Below are 20,518 nucleotides of genomic sequence, written 5' to 3'. Positions count from 1 at the left end.
CAGGGGCCCCAGCCCAGCAGCAGTAAGAGGGCTGGGGCCCTAGCTATTTTCTCTGGCCCCAACTCAGCAGTAGAGGGACCGGGCTGGGTCTGGGTCCTGGGCTGGGGCTTTTTTCCTGGCCCCAGACCCAGCCCAGGATGCGGTGTGGGCTTGAGCCAGAGCCAGGGGCTGCACCCTCAGCTTTTTCCCCAGCCCTGGCGGTGGGCGGGGAGGGCTGGAACCACAGCAGTTTTGTACAGCTCCTGGCCCAGCAGCAACATGGGAGTTAGGGCTGGATCCAGGGCTGGGGCTGTGGTTTTTTCCTGGTCCTAGCCCAGTGGCCTTTTCCCCAGTCCCAGCCCAGTAGCAGCAGTGGGGCTGGGGTCACAGAAGAGAGATGTGGCCCCATCACAGCAGCAGCACAGTGGCTGGGCCTGGGGATCTTTCCCCTGGAGAGGGGCAGGGTGGGGGGAGGCCTGGGGCTTTTGGCTGCAGTCTCTCAGGGGGAGCTAATTGTGTGTGGGATTTGCAGGGGCGGGGCAGGGGCAGTGGGACTGCAGGGGCTGAGTGCCAGCAGTGTTGGGATAGAGGGGCACTTACCTCTTCTGGCAGGGTAGAGAGCCCTGTTTCCACATGGCCACTGTTTTCCTGCTGCGCAGCCCGGAGCAGTCACTCTGCATTGTGGCTGTTCCCTGTGGTGAGTCTAACGTAGGGCATTCCTCCTGTGGCATTCCTCCCTTTCCATGTCCTGGGGTTGCAGGCATTTCCCACTTTCCAGGCACAACCAACCCCTGACCTTGATTTAAGCTGGTGTAAGAGGCAGCCACATACAGATTTCATGGCTGTAGTTCTTAGGGTTTAAGAGGTCTTGAACAAAGATAGCACCAACAGACAGAAAGATGCACTCCAAAATATATGCCACAAGAAGTCCCGTGGCACGTTATAGACTGAAATATATAATAGATTTGCAAACCCTGAAAGAAAAGACATAGATGGGAAGGGACAATTCTGTACTCAATTCTGTCTCATGCAATTTAATTGATTTGCATCTAATTGTATAGGTGTAGAATTTTGTTCACTATTTTGTCTTGTTCATACTTTGGTCTTCATTTATAACAATCCAAAATACCTGAAAACAAGTTGTATATGTACAATGTATAATGGTGGTAATAGAATACTATCGCAACATTAAGGGCTCGTGTACACTAGCCCCTTCTTTCAAAGGGGACGTGTAAATGAACCTGATCGGTGAATAGCAATGAGGTGCTGCTATGCATATGGTGCACCTCATTGCTATTCACCGATGAGGCTCGTTTACATGTTCCCTTTGAAGGAGGGGGCTAGTGTAGGCAAGCCCTAAGGTTAATAATTTATCTGCAGAAAGCTTATGAGAAGTGTTCTGACTAATCTGTGTTCTTGACCTGCAAAATATTTTCTCGTCTGAGATTTCCATGAGATCAAGATAGCAGCACTGCCCCGTGCAGCTAACAAGTTTACCCTATATTAAACTTCACAGAGCCACATCAACGATGCAGATCACATCTTTGAGGCGTTTGACAATCCCCATAGCCTTAAGATTTAAATTTGAAGAATATCCCAGAAGTCAGAAATGACTAAATGTTTAATCATTTTCACTATCTGTAAGCCTCAAGCGTGTTAGCCGTAACATCTCTTTGAAACACAGTTACTACTAATCTAAAATAAAATCTTCTAAAAGAAGAAGATAATTTTGTTGATTCTTCTCCGTTTAATACTTTATGGTTTAAAGATGTGCTCCAGGCTGTATCTGCAGCAGCTCTCGCAGAACTTGCTCAAGGGAATGATGTGATGCAGGATGCCATTGTAGATGCTGATGCAATTGGTCCTCTGATTGAGCTTCTCCGTGGAAGGAAAATCAGCATCCAGGTGAAAGGTGCTATGGCTATAGAAGCACTATCAGACAACAACGCCCGTGTACAGAAACAGTTTCTGGAGAAATCAATTACAAAATATCTTTTAAAGCTCCTGAAGGCAAGAATTTATTTCATATTTTTATTTTTCTAAAGTCTTAAATCAATGTGTTCATTAGAAAAAAGCTTAAAATTGGCTGTATTGCTTTGAATCATTGGAAAACTGTCTGAATCATGGAGCAGTTTTTTAAATACGTAAGACGCAATATTCTGCTAGTCATGGAAAATGTTTGGGTTTTTTTTCAAACTTTCAGGCATTTCACCTGACAGTTAAGGAACAAGGTGCTACAGCTTTGTGGGCACTGGCAGGACAAACGCTGAAACAACAGAAGTTTATGGCAGAACAGATTGGGTACAACTTTATTATTGATATGCTTTTGTCACCATCTGATAAAATGCAGTATGTTGGTAAGATTTTATTTTTGATTCACATACATTTGCAAAATATTGGAGAGTTTATTGGATGTTTTTTAAAATATATTTTTGCTTTGTTTTGGAAGGAGGTGAAGCCGTCATAGCTCTTAGCAAAGACAGCAAACTTCATCAGAATCAAATATGTGAAGGGAATGGAATTGACCCTTTGGTTCGATTGTTGAGAAGCACAAAGATAGCAGAAGGCACACTCTTGAGTGTCATCAGAGCTTTGGGGACCATCTGTATTGGTTTGTAAAATGTTTTATGTTTTTACAGTGTTTAAAAAACAAAACAAATATTACCTGGCTTTGAATGGTAAAAATGAAACAATGGCAACAGAAGAAAAAGATTTTATTGAGTATTAATATTAGAAGAGAATTGAGGTATAATTCTTCAATATAAAGAGAAATCACATCATGAACAAAATTCTTACTTATTCATACATTAAACCCCTGGGTACATTAAGTAATTTTGTCCTAACCACTGTTTTAGAGCGACTGTTATGCTTATGAAATGTCACACACAAAATTGCTTTCAGTGATGCGTAGGTGATTAATACTCCACAGCTAAACACCATGTGGTTCATCACATTAAAATTTCCACCACTGAAGTGCCAATGTAGACAAAAGCTGTGTCTGCGCTATAGGGTTGTGTTGACAGAAGTCACTGTCAACAGATCTTCCCTGACACAACCTCTGTCTACAGAACACATCCACACCTAATACAGTCTCCCTCTGTTGACTCCTTCTGTCAACAGAGAGCATCCACACACCCTGACCGCTCTGTCGACAGAGTGAGGTCCAATGACCTGGAAGCTTCAGGGCTGCATGGACACCAAGCCCTTCCTGAAGCAAAAGTTCAGCCCGCCCTTAAAGGGCCTCCCCCGGGTCACATTCCCTGCCCATGCCAAGGCTTGCATACCTCTCAGAGAGACAGCAAAGCTAGTGCAGGGCTCGCAGGCATACTGAGAGAGACTTTGGCCTTTCCTGTTAGCTGTGCCACCAGAGCAGCCCCTGGGCTTGCACTGGCCACACCCATGACTGCTGCAGTTTCTGCATTATTTCATCCCTGCTGTCCTTCTCCTCCAGAGAAGGAGGGACAAACCTGACTCCTCCCATAAGGAGGAAGCCATCATTGCTGCTGCCTTGCTGTGACAGTGCCCACATCCCTGACTCATCAGACGTGTCTGGAGCTACACCACCAGCTCAGACTGGTGGGACCAGCTGGTGATGGGCGAGTGGAACGCCCAATGCTGGCTCCAGATTTTTCGCATGCGGAAGAGCACGTGCTGCTTTTGTAGTATTGTTATTATCCCATAACTGGCTTCTCTATCAGTGTAGTTTAAAAGCTTCTTATGAACATGTTGCTAATTATCTATGCCCTGGTGACCATGTTCAACCATCATTTGATGGTTCAGCTGAATTCTGCATGATTCAGAATACCTTGGTCTATGAGTGGGTGATAGAATTGGTTAACAAGTAGGTCATTGCTAAGTGTGGCAAGCAATGCCATGAGAGATTTGGGGTGCATATACACAGAGTTTTTTAAAATATGTGGCAGGCTTGTGCTCACGCTGTTAAGCTAGAAACAGTAGTGTAGGCATTGTGGTACGGACACTGAAACCTAATGCCAGCTCCAGCCTCAGCCTGAATGTCCATCCTTTTGATTTTAATAGTGTATCATGAGCCCTTTGGGCCAGAGTCTATGCAAGTTAGGGTTAAGTCTGTACAGAGTCTGTAGAGGGTTTTAAAGAACCATGTACCCTAACAAAGTGATGGTGCCATAAATTACCATTGATAACACCTAGCCCAGTTTTGTTCTCTGGCTGTCAACGGTTTCTATTTTTGTAATTCTTGTCATAGCCATTCTGCCTGTTTTTAATTATCCTTATTTGTTGTGTCAGAGCTAAAGATTTAGAATGTGAACTCTTTGGGACTACAGTCTGACTTGTATTAGGGACTACTATAAAAATAACAATATTACTTTTATGACAGCTTATTTCCTTATGGTATATAAAGATGCCTGCCCATTCTTTATTCTTGTTTTCATCCTGAAAGTATCTGAAATGTCAAGACTTATTATATGACTTTTTGTTGGAAGATATTGAAAACCTAATTATGTGAATTGAATGCATTTCACAGCCCTTAAATTAAGGTGACAATTCCTTAAAAAGTCATGCTTCTTCTTTATTTAAATATGTGATAGCCAAAATAAATAAATAAACAAACAAATAAATAAAAGCCCCAGGCCAAAAATGAGTGGCATAAAAAGTTTAAATAAAAAATAATTTCCTATTTCCAGTTACTCAGGTTTTACTTGTATGGTTGCTCTGATGTAAAAACCAACCAGTTTTAGAACATTTATAGACTGCTCTGAGGTTCACAAAACCTGAATTCTAAGTAAAAAGGACAAAGGGAAAAATACTTCTTTTCTCACAAGTATTGCCTCCTTTTTAGGATGTCGTGTGTGTGTGTGTGTGTGTAGGCACAAAATCACTCTTATTATTTTTTGCAGGTTTCCTTTAAAGCAAAATGGTTTTTGCACCATATGTCCACCAATTTAACTGTCATGATGAAAAACCAGGGATGTGACTAATGGGGAGGGAGAGGATGCTGAAAATGTAAATTTTGCATCTACTGCTTGGAGAGTTCCAGCACTCCTCCCCAAATTCAAATCCTGTTGAAGAGGCATTTTTTGTCATCATGTACTGCAGGAAAATTAATAAGCTCTCTAAACCTTCTTGTCTAAATTCATTTTGGTATTACATAAAAATAAGGTAATCCAATATTTTCATCCCAAATTCTTTGCTATGATGCTTTTGGAATTTAATGTAAATCAGATCAGATAATTTTCCTTTGTCCCTAATCTACATTCATCCCAACACTAATGCATTTAGAACAGTAACAGAGAGGGTTAGTCTTTATCTTGATGAAACAAAAAAGCAGTCATGCAGCACTTCAAAGATTAACAAGATCGTTTATTAGGTGATTAGCTTCTGTGGGGTAGACCCACTTCTTCAGATATTTCCAGTAAGGCACTGTTTCCAGATCTGAAAAAGTGGGTCTGCCCCACAAAAGCTCATCACCTAAAAAATTATTTTCTTAGTCTTTAAAGTATTACGTGACTGCTGGCTTGTTTCATTAGGTTTTTAGGACATATATGAAATATTTGTTCTCTTAAAATAAGTTCTCTGTCCTGTCTCTTCTTGACATATGAGGCTAGCTTGGCTGGATAAACCACAATAAATGACAAATCTGAAATAGTGAAGTGCACTGTACTCAATTACAAGGAAGCAGGGGCTCCCCTCAAGAAGATGTCTATGTTCAGTTGCTACAAGTAAAAGTGACATCTAAGGCAGTCTCTGGAATTTTAAATGTCTGTGGATGTATTTGAAAAACATTATGTAGATTTAGTCAGGACTATTATATAGGGTAGGGTGGAGTTTTTTACTAGAGGGCATAATGATTCTCCACTTTTTCTATAACTGCTCTCAGGCTATGTCTACACTACATGATAAAGTCAATTTTAAAGCACTTAGTTCGAATTTACAATGTCACTGTCTTCACTTAAAATACCATTTGGTCGATATTAGGGAGCATTCAGGTCAATATTATAACACTGTTAAAAGTGGCTGAGCATAGCATCAAGTTAGAATTTAAAAGTTTGAATTAAGGTGAATGTGAAAACACCATGTCTTTACATCAACTTTATTAGCCTGCAGAGGTGTCCTGTATGTATCCCACAATGCCCCACGGTTGTCTCCTCTGGTCACTTCCATCTCAGCTCCTCCGCGGGTGTGCAGAAAGTTAGTAACAGGACACCCATGAATTTGAATTAGTCACCAGCAAGCCTGGGAAATTTAAAAGGTGTTTGGAATCTTGAATTTCTTTTAGCTGTCTCATCGGTAGCCATTGCATTGCATTGGTATCCATTGCATCAGTAGTAGTCTCTTGCCAACATGAGTACTCAGGTTTGTGATCTGAGTTCTCAAGGTTGCAAGAGAGCTGCAGCATGGACCCATAATGAGATCATGGATCTCCTTGCTGTTTGGGAAGAGGACTCAGTGGCAGGCAGATTTTGAGTCTCCAAGTGAAATGTGGAGATTTTTGAAAAAATTTTGCATGGGATGATCTACAGAGGTTACTCCCGGGACGCACAGCAATGCTAGGTGAAGGTGAAAGAACTGCGGCCTCTGTTGCGCCACCACAATTAGGAAACCCCATGCCAGCAAAGTCATCCTCTATGGCCTGTACATCTCCCAGGGTCACAGTGCTCCTCAGGAGATGCCAACAGATTGAACTGGCTACCTGTACCACCACAGGCCCCACTGTAGATCTGCCTACTGCAAATTGATTTGCCACTGACCGGTAACTGTTGGGCATTGCAAACTTCTGTAGAACAATTGCCACTCGCTTGTGAGACTGAGACACTCACTTGTTAAAGCCAGTCTCATTCTTGTATTGCTATGCTTCACAGTGGTGGAAGCAGCAAATCACAAAGTTCCATAGAAGTCTGCTTGCACATACAAAAGTTCTGCACTCAGGACTCCAAAAAGATGTGGTCCCACCAGTGTGTGCTGGTTTCATGAGTTGAAAACTGCTTCTCCACTGTCAGCAATGCATCCTGGGCAACCAGCATTTCTACGCTCCTGGTCTGCAGTTGAGTGATTTCCTCTCCAACATCTTCATCATCATCCTCAACCATCATCTCATCCCACTGCCTTCATCATCAAAAGATAAACTGCGTGACATTCTGGGAAGTTGCCATAACAGTCTGTGCAGCGACTCGAAGCATTTGAAGATCTGTGCTTGTGCTAGCACTGTGCTGTAATCTCCTGTTCATTTTCTCATGGTTAATGGGTACTTTGAATTCTGGAAGAGTGCTTTGCATTCTGGGATAGTAACATCAAACACCCACAAGCAACTGCAGCAATTCTTTTCCCCATAGCCCAGTGGTACAAATCCCCCAGAATGCAACAGGGCTAAGGCACTGTGGGATAGGTATCCACAATGCACTACTCACACAGTCAACCTTGGATAAGGCAATGAAGATGCGGTAAGTCAACACAGAGAAACGCTAAATTGACTTTCCTGTACATTTCTGGACAATTAACTTAAAATTTATAAGATTGAAGTTAAAAAGTCAAATTTGTGAAAAATCTATTTTATTTTATAGTGCAGATGGAGCTTCAGGCAGGCAACTTTAGTGCTTATTACAGTCTTCAAGACTTAATGTGTGAAAACATGTTAATGAAAATTCACCATCTGTGATGGACTTCTTTGAATTGACTCCATGTTCACCCTCCTTTTCTTCAAGTATTTTTTCTAGGGAGCTGTCAGCAACAGAAAGCAGGCATACCTATGTGTACACCTGGTCCTTGTACATAAAGGTAGAACACCTGAATTAGCTCTAATACTTAGTTATTTCAAGTTTTTAGAGTATGGTACCATTACTTTTACATAATTGGCCACAAGTAAATATAAATTAGACCATTTTATGCTTTCTCTTCCTTGCACTAATGTCTTACACAGAATACATCTGACATGTGGTCTCTTACAGGTGTGGCTCATACAAACAATCCAGTCAGCCAGAAAAACATAGTGGAGGAACAGGCCTTACCAATATTGGTTCACCTGCTTAAAAATCATAATTCTCTTCAGATAAAGGTGCGGAATAATGGCATGTGTGAGGGGGTTCATGTGCATGTGTAAGCACATTCTGTGGCTGAGAAGTATTCAGAATTGAACTTTCTGAGAACACTTCTTATCATCATTTGGAAGCTAAGGATGAGAAATAAATAAAGCCCTTCTTTAATAAGATGTTTCAAAAGTCAGCTACTGAGGAATAGTTGCAAACCATACCTGTAAAACAATGGCCCCTTATTTTTGAGTGTATGAAGGCAATCACAAAAGTAAAGTAAAACATCAAAGATATGCTGCAAGGATTGATTTTTCCTTATGGATTTCTCTTAAGTGAGCTTTTTCTAGATGAGCTACTTGTTTGTGAATATTGGACTTCTCTTTGCAAATTCATAATGTCCCTTTTGAGTGTGTTCTTTTAATGCAGGGAATAACATATGACAGATTTGTACACAATTTGATATAGTGGCACATCTTCAATGCACAATGAGCTATAAGGGACCAAACCTACCTCCTACGTGCTGGTGATATGATAGCACATAAATACTCTGCTTGTCTAGGCATGGAGTAAGTAGAATTATAATTTATCCATCAAAACAAAAAAGCAGTCAAGTAGCACTTTATAGACTAACTAAATAATTTATCAGGTGAGCTTTCATGGGACAGACCCACTTCTTCAGACCATAGCCATACCAGAACAGACTCAATATTTAAGCCACAGAGAACCAAAACAGTAATCAAAGCTGACAAATCAGAAAAAAAAAATTATCAAGGTGAGCAAATCAGAGAGCAGAGGGGTGCTGGGGGGAGAGTCAAGAATTAGATTAAGCCAAGTATGCCAAAGAGCCCCTATAATGTCCCAGAAAGTTTGCATCCCGGTTCAAACCACGTGTTAATGTGTCGAATTTGAATATGAAAGAGAGTTCAGCAGCTTCATATTTCTGTAGTCCTGATTCCTTAGAACATAACAGAGCTTTGAATGACCAGGCTCAGAATGCTTTAAACTAGAGCTATTTTTGAGCCATTAATACCCTGGTGTGGATTGGATGACGAATATATTAATCTGACTCTAGAGAAGCATGGCCCTGAATGTGAGTGTTATTGCAATCTTTAAAGAGCAAGAATTACAAGTGGTCATTTGGTCTAATCCTAAAGTATAGGTTTAATTTAAACTGCATAAATAAACCAGTAAAGCAAAGACCCTGTAGAGCAGTGGACAAAATACATCTGCTTATGCCACATACATTGCAAGGGCAATCAGTTCTCACTTCAGGACACAAGTTAATCATGATTTGAGGTAAGACACACAGGAATTCCCATATTGGTCCAGACCAGAGGTCAGTATAGTCCAGTATCCAAGCTCTAGCAGTTACCAATATGCTCTAAAAGACTATGCAAGAAACCCAGAAGAGGGCAATTAAGAAGTAACTTGACCATATGGGGAGGTTTTTTTGTTTTGTTTTGTTTTGTTTTGTTTTTTTAAACAGCTTTAGTTCAGTACCTGGTTTATGCCATGAAGCAACAAGGTTTCTCTCCCTTATAAAATAGATATTTTGTAAATTTTGCCTAATACAACTGTGCATGTTTTCATTATCCATATAAATACTGATTTTTGGAAGCCTAGTAATTCTTGGCCTCAATTATATTTTGTTGAAGTGAGTTTTCCTATAATCTACATGTTTAGTTTTCTATTATAAGCTGATTTATTATTTATTCAATAAAACATGCCATGAATGTGGTCTGCAAAGTGTAATTATATGATCTCTATATTTTTCTTTAACATATATATTTAGGTTGAAGTTGCATATTCCTTGGCTTGCATTGTTTTAAGAAACAGCAACTTACAGACTGTGTTACAAGAGGAGGAGGGTTTTGATTATGGTGATGTTCTTGAACTTCTTAATGCACCTGATAAGGTACTGCATTTGGTAAACTGGCAGTATTAATGTAAGAAAAAGTATTCTGTGTTACTGTCACAGTGTCACCATGGGCAAAATAAGGAGAAATATTGGCAAATTTAATATGAAGTAGTTCCAGATATGAAGTTCATATGATAAATGTCATATACAAATATCAAAAGTATCTTTTAATATAACTGTTTTTAAATACTCTTATGGGTTGAGTTAATTCTTGTTGAAGCTGGTGGGTATAACAGCTGCTCTTAATTTGATAGTTGTAAGAAACAGTTAAGACCATTTATCGCAGTCCTCACCTAAAACAAAGGAGCTGCATCTACCCATGCCCCTTCCTAGAGGGAAGGGGCATGGGTAATGAGCAGTCCGGAAGATGCTAATGAGGCACAGATGTAAATTTTCCACACCTCATTAGCATATGACCATGTGATTTGGAATGTGGAAGAAGTTCTTTCGGACTCCAAAATAGCCATGTAAACATGCAGCCTGCAGGGATCTTCCGGAAGGAAACCCTTGTTCTGGAATCCCCCTTTTCCTCAAAATTTTGAGGAAGAGGGGACTTCTGGAAGGAGGGTTTCCTTCTGGGAGATCCCCATGGGCCGTGCATCTACATGGCTACTTTGGAGTCCGGAAGAGCTTCTTCTGCACTCTGAATCACGTGGCCATATGCTAATGAGGCATGGAAATTTACTTCCACACCTCTTTAGCAACTTCCAGGCTGCTCAAAGGGGCATATGTAGATGCAGCCAGGCACAGAGAGAAGGAAGTTGCAGACATAGCCTGGATCAGCCCCACGTGTATTCTTGACAGAATCTTAGGCTATGTCTACACTATGAAATAAAGTCAAATTTATTGAAGTCTTTTTACCACTAGCTGAAGATGAGAGTCCACAAATGTCCATAAAGTCAACACCGTGTGTACACGAGCCCCAAACTTCGAAATGGCCACGCAAATGGCCATTTCGAAGTTTACTAATGAAGCGCTGAAATGCATATTCAGTGCTTCATTAGCATGCGGGCGGCCGCGGCACTTAGAAATTGATGCGCCTCGCCGCCATGCGGCTCGTCCCCACGGGGCTCCTTTTTGAAAGGACCCCGCCTACTTCGAAGTCCCCTTATTCCCATGAGCTGATGGGAATAAGGGGACTTCGAAGTAGGCGGGGTCCTTTCGAAAAGGAGCGCCATCTGGACGAGCCGCGCTGCCGTGAGCTGTGTCAATTTCGAAGTGCTGCGGCCGCCCGCATGCTAATGAAGCGCTGAATATGCATTTCAGCGCTTCATTAGTAAACTTCGAAATGGCCATTCGAATGGCCATTTCGAAGTTTCGGGCTAGTGTAGATACGGCCATAGTGTGTCTCCATTATCTTAGCTAGTATGGGCACCTATCCCACCATTCCTGCAGCTCCTTTGAATTCTGGGCTTTTCCCCAGTGTGTTATGGGAAAAAATGTGCCATAAGAGCTTGCTGTGTGTCAGATATCATCATCCCAGAGTGCAACACCCCCCACACCCCTGGAAAACAAATGGCTGAAGGAATTTTGTGCCGTTTTTTGGGACAAAGGCTGCTCCTGACTCGTGGTGCTAGCATGGATCCTGAACAGCTAAGAGTCATTGCACAGTGTGTTACGGCCACTTCCTGAAGTGTTGTGCAGTATTTTATTAGACAAAGCCAGTGGGAGGATGAGGTGGATGCAGATGATTTGGATGATATTGAAGGACTGGAGACCAGGAATGCAGAGTTGCTGGATGCCCTGGATGCATTGCATGCAGTGGAGTGCCAGTTCTGGAGACGTGAAATCAGCACACACTGGTGGGACTGCACCATTTTGGAGGTCTGAGATGACCAGCTGTGAGTAACTTCCTTTTCTCCAGCCCACTTTCACTGCTGACATGATAAGATCATGGTAGCGGGAGGGGGAGGGGGGGAGGGCTTGAAACAAAGGCCTGTAAAGCGTGAAGTGCATAAAAACATTTTCTCAGTGGCACCTCCTAAGCCCTGTGCAGGGAAAAAAAGCCATTTTAAATAGGGAAGGCCCATGCTGGGCATGCTGGTGTCTGGAAGCAGTGTCCACACAGCTCAGCAGCTATGTGGTTGCTGGAGGTTAGGAGCCTGCTGGATGCATGGTGGGCTAGAGGGGTGGGTCAGCCCTGTAAAATGTAAATGTGGTCGGGGGAGTGAGACGGGGAGCCTTCCAGTGGTGTAGTGGGAGGGGAGAGGGCCATGAGATCCCACCAGCTGGATGAAGGGGGAAGATGAAGGGGGCCATGAGAGCCCACCAGCCATGTGGTGCAGCAGGGAAGTCCTGGGAAATGTAAATGGCCAGGAAGCAGTTTGGTAATGTTAAGGGGGCAAACTTTAATGAAACTTCCTGTGCTTCTTCTAGGTTTCAAAAAGACCCATCAGCCTCCTAAGAATAATAGAGTTAAAAAGAAAATATGCTTATAATGTGTGAACACAGGGCTGGAAAATTTGCCAGAATGCCATGTGATGCTATGATACCAGATTACTTACTGGTTGCCTGGTGTGGCAAGGTGTACTATCGTGAAAGCTGGAATAAATCAGGCCCTCCCCAAAAAGTTCATGCAAAATAATAAGAGTACCTGTCTGAGACCTTTATGGAGATCTCCAAAAAGGATAAGTGCTCCACCCCCAGAAATATCAACAGGTTGTTCTAAGGGTCATAGATCCACCACGTCTAACCTGCAACCTGGTTGTAGCAGTTTAAAAAATATGCTCCACAGAAGTAAACCTATACCCCAACCCAGCTGCAATCCGCTTGTAGCAGTTTAAAAAATGTACCCACCAGAAGAGCCCTCTCCAGCGTTGAACTCTGGAGCATAAGATGTCAATGAGGGGACTGGCTTCAGGGTGAGGAAGAGCTCCTGGCTGCTGGCAGGATCAACTTCCTCAGTGTTTGCTGACTGGCAGCATCCTCTTCTTCATTGGCCTCTGCCTCCTTCTCACCTTCTTGACTCACACCAGAGAGCTGAGCATGGTCTCCTGAGCAGTCCATGCAATCCTTGGCGACTGTGGTTGGGTTCTTCCCAAGAATCGCATTGAGCTGCTTGTAAAAGCAGCATGTTTTGGGAGATGTCCCAGATCACCACTTGGCTTCTTCTGATTTGCCTGCCTGAGCTCCTTGATTTTGACCTAGCATTGCTGGGTTTATGCTTTCTCCACTGTGCCCTGGGATATCTTCCCATAAATGTCTGCATTGCTTTTGCTGTTTTGCAGTTTGCTCAACACAGATTTGTCAACCCATGCAGAAATGATATCCTGGATTTCCTGATGGCTCTGTACTGGGGCTTTTTTGTTATTGTGACAATTCTGATCAGAACTAGAACCCTGAGAACTCATGATGGCTAGATGCGATCGCTCCTGAGGTGTGCTATCCATGCTGGTCAGAAAGAAAACGAATTCAAATTCCAGGGCTTCCTGTTATCTACTTCCTGTACATCTGAAGAGCAGCTGAGGTGAAAGTGGCCAGAATGGACATGTGTGGGACATTGTAGGATATCTCTGAAGACCAATAAAATCGATTTAAAGTAACTCTGTTTCCACACTAGCGATAATTCAACCTTTTAAATTCAAACTTGGCATTACACCACCTGGGAGGGGAGGGTCGAGAAAGTCGACCTTAGCTCCCTTAAAATCAGCCTAATGTTAGTTGCAGTGAAGACAGTTACATTATAAAATTGAGCTAAGTGCCTTAAAATTGACTTTATGCTATGGTGTAGACATAGCCTCAGAGAGAAGACTTTTGGGCCTTGTGCTGGCTAAAAGAGGCTTGGGCTTATGAGTAAGGATGCAATCTCTGATTATTTGTGTGTTTGTGCATTCAGGGAAACAGGAACTTGTATGTCTTTGTAAATAAACAAAATTGCATCAGAGAAAAACCTGACACCATCACAAATTTCTTCTCCTAACTGGAACAACTTTCTAAGACCTCAAATTGTTGGCAAACAGCTTCACTCAAAAGGCGTAACAGTACAGTTGTTTAATAGCTCTATAGCTTGACTTAGATACACACATATCAGTCTGAAATTAGAAAGGTTTACGATAAGCTGAAGTCCAGTTGCAGCAAGGGTAATGGCATAAATGCTATCACAATTTCAAGATTAAACATATTGTTCAGAATTAAAGCATATACTAAATTCATGACTACGAGATTCTCAGTTCAGAAAGAAATGACTGAATGCTACAAATGGGTTCAAACCTTACACCCCGAATGTACGTAAGTGACTTGGTAGTTCTTCTGCAAGTGCTAATAATTCCTGAGGACCCTTGTGCCTGGTGTGTAAGGCTGTTGGAGGGGATCTGCACCCACTCCCTAAATAGGTGTGAAGAGAGCTCATGACACTGAGCTCTAAACCCTTCCTCCAACGCTGCCCTTTTTGGATCTTGACTCTCCTTTCCTGCTGCCTTAGAATTGTGGGTGTCACTTCAGGCGTCAGTAATTTTTTTACTGTTGTTACTGCAGGGGGCAGACGGAGCTTGGGAACAGATCCCTAACATTGACACCAGACAAAAAGCAATGTTGATTATATTGATTGGAAGTTAGCGTGATTCAGCATGTGTGCATGTTGCGCTTGCCCCTATCACTGGAGAGGGTTGTCTTCAGGCTCAGAGTCCTGTATTTACTCCTAGTCTGGCACTTCCATTTCAAAGCAGTGAGCTGCAGGATCAGAGTTGCGCCCCACTGCTCCACCCATCCAGTCTTCTCAACTGTCAGACACAGAGGCCTGTGTTAGGAAGTGGATTTGGGGAGGCACAGCCTGTGCTTAGTATCTTTCAGCTTCTGTGAACTGGGACATGGGAGGCTAGAAAGCCACATTGGTACTACTGTGCATGCTCTTTCTCATTCTGGGAACAGACCTCTGCTGCTGTAGCGTCCAGCTGAATCACACAGCTTTGTGTTATACAATATGTACCTTATAGTTTTAAACTGCTGCCCCTAACAGTAACATCTGAAATACTTCTATGTAACATCAGTAACAATAATGAAGTCCTTAATGGACTTCATGGAGTCTGTGACTGTCAATTTTTTAATAAAATAATCTGCAGGGATAGGTTTTAAAAATATAAATATATTCATTTCCCCTTTTTTCCTGTTTGTTTCAGGGGGGGATTTTTGTTTTTTCTTGATTGAGTTTTTTGATTAAAGGTGAGTATCATTCTTATCATTATTTAGTTGTTGAGGGTTTCACCTGCGGCATTTATATGAAAATCAAAGATAGAATATGAGGATAGCAATTGGTAACAACTTTATAGTAGTTTATTCTTTAATTTTTAGATAGTATGAAAACTTCAGGTGTTGCATGTTTCTGTGAGGTTTTGTGTTTGTTTGTTTTTTAAGGATATTTGTTTGCGGGCTGGATATGCGTTGGCCCTTTTTGCGTACAACAGTCCTGTCCAACAGTTCCTGATATTGGAGACAGGCGCAGTTACAATGTCTACATTTGAACCTTTTCTGCTTTCAGAAAGCGAGACAGATAAAGCAATGGCTGCATTTCAGGTATAGAAATAGTGCTTTTTCTTTTTCATTACCACACAAAACAAGTTATAATTTTAAATTAGTAATCAGCTTATGTGGGATTTTTATGGTAATTAGTGTAACTGATAGAACTGATTTTACGTAAAATATTAATATAAGTTCTTTTCACATAACTGAAATGTCTGAACAAAGTAATATTTATAAAATCTGTTAAGTACATTGCACATTCTAAAGTTACTAGTCTTCTCTGCAAGTCTCTAGTCATGAACTATTTCAAAAATAATCAGAATTTGGGACTATTTTTTATGGTAGAAATAAATATTGGCTATAGAGCCGATCCTTTATCTTTATTCAGAAAAAAATCAATGGGAATTCTGTCTGATTAAGGGAAGCAGGTTTATTCCCAACAGCTATGGCTAAACTAGTGAGTTTAGCCAACAAAACCCCAGTTTTGTCCACAGACAAAATGTCCACAGACAAAATGAGTTTTGTCAACAGTATATCAACAAAAGAGAGCACTTCCTCTGCCAATCTTCTGCCTCTCCCAGATGTCTGCTGTGTTTCTGGGTGCCAGTTTTGTCAAGAGAGCAGCCAGGCAGTCCAGGCGCTTTGTCAACAGAGTGGCCGCTCTTACGATTGGCTCCTGTGTGTGGCCACACTCTGTCAACAGTTTTTTTTGGGAAATCTCTTCCGACTATGACTTCAGTTGTCAGATGACTGTAGTGTACCCATAGCCTATGTGTTTTTAATTTACTCTAAGAGAAGAATAGATAATAGATAAAGAATAGATAATAAAATAACAGATAATAGGTAAAAAGATCAATATAATAGCAACAAACCAATAAATTGTAGAGTAGTGGAAAAGTCTATAACACCTGAAGATGTAGGCGAAATCTAGATAAAATTGCATTGCACTGACATGTCTGTACTAAGCTCGTGTCTTTTTCTGCCAATGGACAAAGGTGCAAATTGCAAGTGACAAGGTTGACAGTGTCATGTAAACTATATACGAGTGATAAGTAAGTAGGGAAATGGAAGAAATGTATTTAAAAGAAATTCCTATCTTTAAAAAAATCTTCCTTTGATTTCAGATTGTTGTTTTAGCCAGAGTCATAGTAGATGTGGACCAAGTTACTTTGACTGCAAGAGGTGTTAGTATTTTAGTTGAACTACTGAATTCTGAAAAGACAGCTACTCTTGTTCTAACAGGTAAGAAGAGGAGAAGATGAGCAAACCACATAGCAATATAACACTAAGCATTTTCGTAAAACACTTGTTGTTTCTTGAAAATCAGATATTGAGTAGTAGGATAGCGCTTCCAAAACATCTGCACGGAGGAGCAAGTGGATGCAAGGCCTCTTTTGGTCTGCTGCAGTGGCTATCCACCTCTTCAGTTACAGCACGGGGGAGGAAGCAGCAGCCTCTGCATGGCTTCTACTCGCACACTTATGTTCCCCATAGTTAAACTAGTGTAGAGGAAGAAGTAAAGTACTGGAAAAAGAGCTTTAGCAGATTACCATCATGCCCCTCTGCAACAAGCAGGGACCTAGGCAGGGACTGATTTGTAACTCTGAGACACAGTTCAACTTTGGTCTGCTTCTGGGGCAACATATCTAACAGGGTGCTCCTTACCCTGTGCAAACTGTAAATTTATAATCTGGCTGCTATTTTTATTTAGTTCTTGTTCAAGCAAAATGCTTGTAGACATCAATGTGAGTTTAGTTTTGGTAATAAATGAGTAAAACTGAAGAAGGATTTTAAGATTTTGCCCAAAGATGATAGAGGAGAAGCACTTAATAAAATACTGCTATCATATTTTAAAATGATTCCTCTTACAAAAGCATATTTCTTGGAGGCAGAAATCAATCCTATATGATATAAAAATGTATTGAGAATGTAGCAGTATAAATGATTGACAGAAGACAAAAAACGGATTTGACAACTTCACTGCCAATATTTAAAAATGTTTTTAAAAGTTTTGAAAAACAAGACATTTCATTAAATTATGCAGGAGACTGGAAGGGAGAAAACTGATAGGTTTGATAGTTGTACAATACGTAATTCTAATGTCTAATTTAACTTGTAGGGAAGTTACTGGCTAGCCTGGCTCATACAAGGGCAGGCGTTCCAGAAGCAATTACTGAACTAGGAACGATCCAACGTCTTTGTTACCATTTGTACTCAGATAAAGAAGAGGTAAAATTTCTCCTTCCTCCCCAAAACAAAATGTTCATGTTGCGGTTTTAAATTTATTTTCATATGTATATTAATTAAACCTATTTATTTGCACAATCAGTTGATAAATGTTAATTTTAACTTTATATATATTACAGGTTGAACCTCTATAATCTGGACTTCCCTTGTCCAGCAACATCACAGGGAAAAACTCCTACCCCACCCTCCCACAACTTCTGGAGCACCACAAATAGTTGATTTGCAGCATTCAAACTCAGGGAGGGAAAGGGTGAAGAGTGGTGACGGGAGGATACTCAGGGACAAAAAGCCATCAGGCTCTGCAGCCACCCTCCCTCTTCACCTGAGCACCCCTCCCACTCCCGTACTCTGCTCCATCAGTGACAGCCTCTCTGGTGCTGAGTGGGTGGAGCCTTACATTGTTCGGTCATATTCCTCATTTTGGGACCAGGGAGGTTCCACTTGTAGTAGAAATATTTTATAAATGCCCACTAAACAAACAAGAACATATTAAAATAACTTTGTAAGACACAGATCCTAGCTCCTTTGAAATCAGTGGCAAAACATCCACTGACTTCAGTGGAACCAGGATTTCCCCCAAAGGTGTCCATGTATGTTTGTTAAATACTGATAAAGAACAGTAAATATCTTACCTGGTAATTAGTATAAGCAGAAAAGAATCTATCAATATTCTGAGATGTATGGGAAGTAGCAAGCAGTGAACAGAGGTAAGAAGACAATGACATAAGGAAGACTTTCCAGCCCCATGTTAATTGCCCCAAATAGCAATGCTGTTACCGAGCCACTACAGAGCCTGTACCATATCCCTGCTACAGGAGACCTTTGTGAAGGCCAGAAAGTCCAGTTTATAGGATTTAATAACAGTGTTAACGTATGACCTCATTGCTGCTCTGCAGACTTTCAGAGTAGAAGCATAAGGGATTTATACTGTGTCATCATCATATCTCTTGTGGCATGTGCCTTCTGGACTGAAATACCTGACATCTTTCCTGCTTCCATGATGTGTAGCTTGATCCACATAGTTACTGATAGCGTGGCTCAGTCCTTGTTTCTTTAGATGAAAGCATACAAACATGGAGCCCTGTATTTTTGTTGATTTGGGGCATGTGTTTACAGCTCTTTAGAGCTATTTGAACATCTAAAATGTGCCAAAGTTTTTTCTCAGGTGCTGTGACTCTGGATAGAATGAAGGGAGAAGTCTCTTCTGTAGGGAATTAAAAAAATAATTCATTTTAGGCAAGAATGAGTCTGGTGTTCTTAACACCTGCTTTTCATCCTGGAACACACAGTGAGACTCCTATATGAATAGAGCTGCCAGCTCAAAAACTCAGACTTGATGGCAACCAGAAAGCATGTTTTGATGGATAGGCAGAAAACAGCTATTGATGTCAGTGGCTCAAAAGGGTATGGTGTAGGAATGTTACTTCCTATGGAATACCCAATTTGGGAACAAACAGTTAAACCAAAAGTTTAGCCAAGCTAATTGCTTTAAGAAACCTGGCTTGTTGAGAGTTCTCTATGAAGGAACCAGAGAATCCAGCAAATAGATTACTTATTGCTGACATATGGTGTGCTAGGGAGCTGGGTTGAATTTCTTTGTTTACCTGTTGCTGAAAAAAGTCCAGGATAACTTAGATATCAGGATCCTTGGGATTTTTGTTACATTCGTCACACTACAAGCTAAACCTGTAGTATTGAATCTTGCCTGCAGGAGAAGAGAGTTCCAATTGCTTTGGAAAATAGTCCTTGTACAGTAAAGTCTTGTCTCTTTACAGTCAGGCTGTCAGTTGTAGACAGTTTGGGTGTAGCGTAGGGATGTTAAAAAGTTAACTGGTAACCTTCACCCTAAACAGATGAGGCTTGCCAGTTATCGTTAACTGGTAGAGGCTGCTCCAGCCCCACTGAGCCCACCATGGGTGGGGGGCATCAACCCAGCCAGATCAGCCCTGGTCTGTGGCAGTGTGGGAGCACCATGGGCAGGGGGTGCTCCAGCTCAGCTGGGCAGGAGCACCCCCTCCCCCAGCATTTCCCCTGCTTAGGGTGGATGGTGAAGCAGGCCTCGGTAAAGGGTGCTGTTATTTCTGAACTGCCTAATCAAGCACAACTATCAACATGGATCAAAGCCAAATATCTGTGTTCATCTTCCCATGCCTGGTCAGTTTTTTTTCTATGTATGCCCCATTATAAAATGCATTATCTTGCTCTCATTAAAGTCAATCGTAAAACTCCCTACGGTTCACTTCAGGCCTGATCCTACGCACCAGGCTATCAACTGTAGACTCAAATTTATCTTTGACTGGTGGTTGTTTTTTTTTTAATTTTAATTTATTGACTATTATTATGATCCTCATTTGCAGGCTTGTCAGCTATGTTGAGAGCTGTGAGCAAGCATCCTTGCTCTGTCTTGATAATATAGTTGCTTTATTTAAAGTGAAGATTTTTTTTTTTTTTAAATCAGATTGATAATCATCCTTAAACCAATATCACAGACAACACTTCTGTTCCTTCTAGGTTCGTATAGCCACAGCTTGTGCTCTGGGATACTTAACATTTAACGGTACTGCGTATCGCCATCTACTAGAGGAATGCAGAAACAAACCTAAGCAGTTCACACGTCTAATAAGCAATCTCAGCAGGGATGCAAAAATAAGTCAGAAATTTGTAAAAGAATTTCAAAGGCAAAAAGAAGTGGGGCTGCCTTCTTTAAGGTATCATCTCCTGGCCATTTGTATGGGTGTATGTTTACTGAAATTAAAAAAATGAAATAGAAATAATAATTATTTGATTTTAGATGTAAGAATAATTTTTCCAAATATGGAAGCAGAGGTTTCTATGCAAAAAACACGTGCCTACAACTGTGCCACAGACACATGCAAAAAAAAATTGTTCATGCAAATTCCTTTTTTGGGCACAGTCA

General features: G+C 41.3%; 1 protein-coding gene across 1 annotated transcript in view; it reads left to right on the top strand.

Annotated features, from left to right (window-relative positions):
- Positions 1–20,518, top strand: part of ANKAR (ankyrin and armadillo repeat containing) — a 51,802-nt gene that overhangs the window by 26,920 nt on the left and 4,364 nt on the right. The window contains exons 12-20 of the mRNA XM_075001966.1: positions 1,748–1,989; positions 2,183–2,336; positions 2,429–2,590; positions 7,902–8,008; positions 9,775–9,897; positions 15,250–15,408; positions 16,479–16,596; positions 17,474–17,583; positions 20,113–20,309. Coding sequence (XP_074858067.1) covers positions 1,748–1,989; positions 2,183–2,336; positions 2,429–2,590; positions 7,902–8,008; positions 9,775–9,897; positions 15,250–15,408; positions 16,479–16,596; positions 17,474–17,583; positions 20,113–20,309 — 1,372 coding nt within the window. The remainder of the gene's footprint in view (positions 1–1,747; positions 1,990–2,182; positions 2,337–2,428; positions 2,591–7,901; positions 8,009–9,774; positions 9,898–15,249; positions 15,409–16,478; positions 16,597–17,473; positions 17,584–20,112; positions 20,310–20,518) is intronic.

Source organism: Carettochelys insculpta, chromosome 8, assembly GCF_033958435.1.
Source record: "Carettochelys insculpta isolate YL-2023 chromosome 8, ASM3395843v1, whole genome shotgun sequence".
Lineage (NCBI taxonomy): Eukaryota > Metazoa > Chordata > Testudines > Carettochelyidae > Carettochelys > Carettochelys insculpta.
Note: the sequence above shows the minus strand (reverse complement) of the source record. Positions and strands in the feature narration are given on the sequence as shown.